Source organism: Photinus pyralis, unplaced genomic scaffold (genome assembly GCF_008802855.1).
Source record: "Photinus pyralis isolate 1611_PpyrPB1 unplaced genomic scaffold, Ppyr1.3 Ppyr1.4_LG8, whole genome shotgun sequence".
NCBI classification, from domain to species: domain Eukaryota; kingdom Metazoa; phylum Arthropoda; class Insecta; order Coleoptera; family Lampyridae; genus Photinus; species Photinus pyralis.
In genome coordinates, this window is record NW_022170819.1 from 26,994,734 (window position 1) to 27,001,573 (window position 6,840).

At 35.1% G+C, this 6,840-nt stretch overlaps 1 protein-coding gene across 1 annotated transcript; it reads right to left on the reverse strand.

Annotated features, from left to right (window-relative positions):
- Positions 1–2,742: 2,742 nt before the first annotated feature.
- On the reverse strand, positions 2,743–4,705 carry LOC116179110. The gene is made up of 6 exons (XM_031498824.1): positions 4,498–4,705; positions 4,312–4,451; positions 4,069–4,262; positions 3,906–4,020; positions 3,686–3,858; positions 2,743–3,640 (listed from the first exon to the last, which is right to left on the reverse strand). Exons 1-6 carry the CDS (start codon positions 4,665–4,667, stop codon positions 3,218–3,220), a joined length of 1,215 nt encoding a protein of 404 aa, XP_031354684.1. The 5' UTR covers positions 4,668–4,705; the 3' UTR covers positions 2,743–3,217.
- Positions 4,706–6,840: the final 2,135 nt, after the last annotated feature.

Genomic DNA, 6,840 nt, shown 5'->3' on the forward strand with positions numbered 1-6,840 from the left:
TGTTTTGGATTCTACGCACCAAAATTAATAAGAAAAGTGTTTTCCCGAGAAATTTTGGTGTAGTCGATTTTTGGTAAAAAAGGAAGGTTATACACTGCCTTTTTTTGAGCCCCGAAAAAAAAATTGTCTCAGATCGACCGGGAAAAAAAATTTTCTTATAGAATGTGGCCTGTAGAATCCATAATTTCAAACAGTTCCAAGATTGGGCTACTAGTTCAAAAGTTAAAGCCCTTTGAATTTTCTTTCGAAATTGGTTTCTAGTCTATAACTTTTGATTGAGAAGTCTGATCGAAAAAGTACGAATTGTTTTGGAGTAGTCGATTTTTGGTATTCAAATACTATGCGAAGTATTCGAATACTAAATATTTGTGAAAGTATTTGAGTTACAAATACAAATACTGCTTCCATAAAAGCATTTAATTACAAAGTATTTGAATACTTTAAAGGATTTGAATACTAAAAAGTATTTACAAAATCGAATACTGCCCAGCTCTGCATTGGGGTTAGTATACCCGTTACACTAACGATCCTCTACAATATATCAAAGCAGATGCAAGTCACAAAGCGATGCAAGCTTTATAGGGGCTCGCTGGTGACCGTCTGTCTGTCCGTAAACATGATAACTGCCTAACGCTTAGACGGATTCGGTTCAAACTGGTCACAGTTGATCTATATACTACTTACATGTAACAAGCCATTGAAAATGGGTCAAATCGAACCCAACAGGCACAAACACATACCTAATATCTAAATTTATTCCTACCATATTGCACAATGCTATAGATCTGCTCTTTTAAAAAAAGGTTAAAATGCAAACGTGCAAACATGCACGCACAATATAAAGGTAGGTAGTCAATTTCGCAAAATTCAAGGATAGCAAAGAATGCCTTTAGGACCCCCGGTACATACTTTGTACCTAATTAATGCGAAACACGCAAAAGTAATTTATAATATTTGTAAGATTCAAAGAAAACTTTCCCACATCACATTCGGTGCACATAAATTCATACTAATATTGCAAGCTTCAAGGGAAGTAGAATATATTCTTTTGATGTGCATTTATAAATCATAAAAGTTGGTTCCATAGTTCACTCAGGATGCTGTTGGTGTCAGAATCTTAGGTAGGTATGTGAAACAAGATATGAAGAATCGCATACGATTTTCAGCAGGGGAATTTTTTGCCACTTCGCTCGCATTCGGAAACCAGACTTAGGTAATCCGGCTCATTTGCAATAGCACTGATCCTTAAAGTCGTAGAAATCGATTAAAGAAGGTTTGAGTTTTCATTCTCAAGCTAGAAGAGGAGAAAAACATTACATAAAACGATAGAATTTGTATTGTCCCATGATATAATATACATAATAATATAAAGAGTTCAAAGCAAACTATTATATCACCTCTCATATTTAATGTTAGTGGTAGTCAAAACCATTGCCGTCATTCAGATCCACCATCAAGAGCTGAAGTTCATTGGAAGAACGGTTCAGTGAAGAAATAAGTTTCTCCTTGGAATACCTACGATTTGGAGCAGATAAACAACATTTTTGTGTTTGATACAGTATCTAATTTACTTACTAAACGTTTTGTAATGCAACTCTTCGCTAGTTCATAAAGAAACTACCCAGGACTCACCACGAGGAGGTGGTTGCAGATCGAGACCCACTTGTACATACCTTTCCAACATCCCAGTCTATAGGAGCGCCCTTTCTTCCCAATAAAACATAAATTATATATTTGAAAGTGTAAAAGCGCATAGTGAACTTGATACGAATAAGGGCCCATTGAGCAGTACTAGCACTTTCGTTACCCGAGTGGCGAAGAGCTAGCACTGGGCGATTACAGGTTTGAATAATCGATTATTATTTTTAATAATCGACTATACTGATTAATTGATTAATCAAAGGTTCGAGAAATCAGGAAATAGATTAATGAAATAATCAGATTATCAAGTATTCAATTAATCCAACATTCGATATTTGATTAGGTATTTCTTGTATTTATTTATCAAATAAGTGATTAATCGATCACTCAAATAATGGATTAATCGATTAATTTAAAAGAATAGTCGAATCCGATTATCGATTGATTATAATGGATTTTTTCGCAATACGCTAGTGACGACCATAGAGTTTGAAGGATTGGTAAAGGAAGGAAACAGAAACTAATGCAGTGGGCCATAACTAAAAACCTGCCGATCGGCTTCCCAGCGAAGAACACGAAAGCGGTAATCCTGGAGCTAGTGTAATGGCGTAGGGAAAGGGTCTTAGTGGGTAAACCTCCATCGAGGGAGTCCCAACTCCCCCCGCTGTAGAATCGGGGGGAGGTTTTCTGATCCGATTAGAAAAAAAAAGGTTCTGTAATTCAATAAGTACCCAAAATTTTTCTAAAGGTTTTGAATACATTTTTATTTACTAGGTGAGTGCTCTCTCTTTTTGTCTATTTCTTCTAAATCCCAAAAGCAGTTGGACTTATTAAACCTGTAAATGTGGCGTTTATATCTGAACCCATAAACCAGGATTTCTTGACTCTTTGCTAGTTTCTTGAATTTCGGTCACGATTATTAAGAAAACGGTTTGAAATTTTTACAATATGACTTCATATACTGTTGTTGAACTGCAGAAAACAGACAGTAACGTTCCTACTTAGAGGATAATTCATGTAAATCACACAGACGTCTTACTAAACACTTTATCAAAGAAACACAAATGTTTGGTGCAGGTATCACAAAACTTACATGTGTCGAAATAGGTCAATATCCTACTTTGCTTCATGACGGCAATGCAGGTTTGGGTAAGGGGAAAAACATAATTATACTACTGTTTGTTTGTCCGTCTGCCTTTCTTGAAACACTTTACCAGCCAGGTAATAGGATAGAAAGAGAAACCAACAAAAATTGACAATGCCCAATACCATTTGCGGTACTTACCGCTTCCCTTAATTAAAATCGCTATCGTTATGCTATGAATTTAAAAAATAAGCCTTTGTTTTGTTGTTAATTATTGTCAAAAATAAAACTAAAAACTCATTTCCCTTACACCGTGAATAATCCCGGAGCAACAGACAGATAGATGGATTGTATGATTTCATAAAAGGCTTATTATTAACCATTGAGTTTTAATAGCATTAGATACCTACTGATTCATAAGGAAGGCATTTCTATCTTAATGTTAGATAATTGTTTCGATCAACGTCTTAAATATCTTCGGTAATTATATCTTTAGGATTTAAGTGAATGCGGTAAATTAAAAACCCCTAAGCCTTCATAAAACGTAAACGAAGTTGTCAGTTCTTTCAGGTAACTCGAATTATTGAACGCGTAATGTCGATAACCTTCTTCTCCTTCGGAATTCAGAAAACCCTCGATACTTGAGTCAGGTCTATTCCCTGCTTTCATAAGTGGAAGAGCGACCGCTGCGGTCACTATACCGTAAAAAGCTCTCGACCGAAAGTCTTCGAAGAACTCGTCCCACGTCGGTGGGACGGTCTTTGCAGACAATTTGATTAAGTAGTGAATCAGTTTTTCGTGATAGCGACGTAAAAGTTCGGTCGCTTTTTGCTTAGTTTGCACATCCGCCCCCATTATCAAAAAGTAGTGCAGATCAATGGATGGACTTGAATAACACAAGACCTGATAGTCTATCTAAAAGAAAATAGTACAATGGGCTACTGACGTTGTTACACTCACAAATCGAACATCCTCAATGTGACCAATTGAATCGTACAAGAACATGATATTGTTGATCCAGAAATCTCCGTGGTTTAAAACGTTGAAGTTTGTGCTAGGCTTATTGGCCGCGAGCAGATTAACCATGAAGTCTTCTTGAAGTGACGTTAACTTGGGGGCATACTTGTTTAATTCTAGAATTTGGGGCAGTAAATCGACTGGTAGTAAGTTAATTGGTTACCTGGCCATCTCTTGCATGTGTTAATGACTTCTCGAAAACCAGTAGTCATCAGAGCGTTCATACTTTCCACATCAGCAAATAGTGCTTGATCATATACCTCCATAGACCTTGGATTCTAAAATTCCACTTGCGTGATTGAGTATGAGGGGGATAAAATACAAACTCTCTCATGGAGTGCAACGGATGAGGCGTGGAACGCTGCCAAACGATCCAGCGCGTAAAGACAGTGGTTGAGGTCCAATCCCTTATCACGAGATCCTGGGCGATAATCGAGGATTGATAAATCCTCAAGCAAAATTGTCGGTTTTGGTTTCGTGGAGATCGCGTATGGTTTTGGAGCAACACATTTCAGACACCCTGCAATCATCTTATTTATTCCAATTGGGAATATTTTTTTGTACAATACCAAAACTGTACATTTCCAGTAATGTACTGCTATACATCAACATTTCCCGTTTAAAGGACTTCATCTCTTCTGAAAACTTTATCAAGAAGCTGTCATCGGGTAGGTATTTAGCAATCAGCGACAATTTCTGCTCTTCTATGCTAGTTTTAGACAGCAGTAGCAAAGGACTAATTTCATACTACAAACCTGGTAGGTATGGAGTAGCCAATGGTAATCCTGAGAAGTTCACTGCTAAAATTGTCTCCTACCGGAATTGATTTTCTTGTAACCTTTGTAATTTTTGCGCCACTGCCCAAATAGTCTTTTAGAAGATCTTCCAAAAGTGACTCGTTAATAAACTCTAATTTCGACTCCATTTCGAAAATGTAAAGAAAATTGAAACCGTCCGCTTTAAATAGGCGTTGAACTAAGTAACGTGAGAGCTTTTCCATTCAGTTAAACGATAAAGTGTTACGTAATGCGTGCGATTAAACACCTCTTGCAACATCATGTCAATTTCAAACGAAAATAATGTAATTAATGAATTAAAAAGCGATAACTTACTTACACTATTAAGGATTCGTTTTATGAATATTTGATTAGAAGTTACTTCGAAACTGTTTTCCCTTTCAGCCCAAAAATTTATTGCACCAAACCCGGCTAGAACATGAACAATGAAGGCTTAATAGTTCTTAGAAATGAAAAATTCGAAACACGCAAAGGATATGAAAATTTGAAGTACTAAGCAGAGCTGGGCAGTATTCAATTTTGTAAATACATTTTAGTATTCAAATCCTTTAAAGTATTCAAATACTTTGTAATTAAATACTTTTATGGAAGCAGTATTTGTATTTGTAACTCAAATACTTTCACAAATATTTAGTATTCGAATACTTCGCGTAGTATTTGAATATCAAAAATCGACTACTCCAACATTTCTCGGGAAAACACTTTGTCTTATTAATTTTGGTGCGTAGAATCCAAAACAATTCGTACTTTTTCGATCAGACTTCTCAATCAAAAGTTATAGACTAGAAATCAATTTCGAAAGAAAATTCAAAGGGCTGTAACTTTTGAAATAGTGGCCCAATCTTGGAACTGTTTAAAATTATGGATTCTACAGGTCTCATTCTAAAAGAAAATTTTTTTCCGGGTCGATCTGAGACAATTTTTTTGCGGGCCTCAAAAAAAGGCAGTACTTTTAAGTTATTCAAATATTTGAGAACAATTTAGAAATGTTTAGGGAAAGTTTCCATTGTCACAAAATCAAATATCAAAATCCGATACATCTGAATACCGAACTCGATAGTCTACGTAACTTAAAAACAGTACCTTTCTTATATCTTTAAGACCATGTGTACCAATTTTCAAAGTGATCGCACGTTTCTAAACAAACTATCATGCACACGGACAAACGGATGGTCAAAAATGGATCTGTTCCAAAATCGCTAGGATTAATTTCAGAAAGGCGTACGTATCATGTGCACGACGTACGATCACTTTGAAAACTGGTACACGTATCTTAAGGATATAACTGGTATAAAAAAAGGTCCTGGTAGGTACCTCCTATATAATAATATAATAATAATAATACGCTTTTACTCCCCTTAAATTTGTATATAACAATAGAAATATAAAAAAAGGTAACCCCATTCAAAGTATAACTGGATTTTTTAAGTAGTATTAAGCCTTTTATCTAGTTGTATACTATTTTAAATTTTTAATGTATTTGAGTGACAAGTATTTGAATACTTTTTACTGTATTCCAATATTTTTCAAAGTAAGATAATGAAATACTTTTCAAAGTATTCGAATACTTTTTATAGTATTCGAATACCTTTGATAATATTAGAATACATTCTAAAGTATTTGAATACTTATTTTTTTAAGTATTTGAATACTTTTCAATGTATCTGTATCTAGTATTCGCTTGTACTGGACGTAAAAGTATTTAGTATTCAAATACTTTTTGAAAGTATTCTGCCCAGCTCTGGTACTAAGTAGAACTAGTACTATGAATGCACAGAATCAGGAAGCTGTGGACCTAAAGAATCTGAAGAACGTGAAAACTGAAGAAGAAGGTGAATAATTTAAGAATCTCAAGAGTTTAAAAAACCTCCAGCATAGCAAAAATGGAATGATGTTATTAAAAACCTGAAGAATCTAAAGAATCTGAAGGATTGATGCGGGAAACGAAAAAGCTCAAGTTAAGCTCTGATTGATCGGAGATTTGAAATATCTCCATCTGGATGCTGCCGTCCTTGTTTTTTTTTTCCGGCAACATTAAATCAGTAGGATGCGGATTATCACAAGCAGTACGATTACGAACAGCTATACTTTTCTACACCGAGAGCATTATTGCCATCAAGAGCCTTCGCTTTAAAAATAATAATAGCAACAAGGGTTTCCTAGTAGGTGTACGTTTAAAAACGTTTCAATAAAAAGGCTCTTGCGCACATGAGTGTTGTTATGTACTACTTACTTATATTCAAATTATGAGAAATTCTATGGTGCCTACACCATTCAAATATTTGCAATTAAATTAAATTT

Bases quoted from the DNA above. Each gene is read 5' to 3' on its own strand.
- LOC116179110 (XM_031498824.1), bottom strand. From the start codon at position 4,667: ATGGAGTCGAAATTAGAGTTTATTAACGAGTCACTTTTGGAAGATCTT. The intron at 4,263-4,311 runs GTATTGTACAAA...AGATGATTGCAG, and splicing joins ACTGGAAATGTACAGTTTTG to GGTGTCTGAAATGTGTTGCT. The intron at 3,641-3,685 runs GTGAGTGTAACA...ATTTTCTTTTAG, and splicing joins ACATTGAGGATGTTCGATTT to ATAGACTATCAGGTCTTGTG.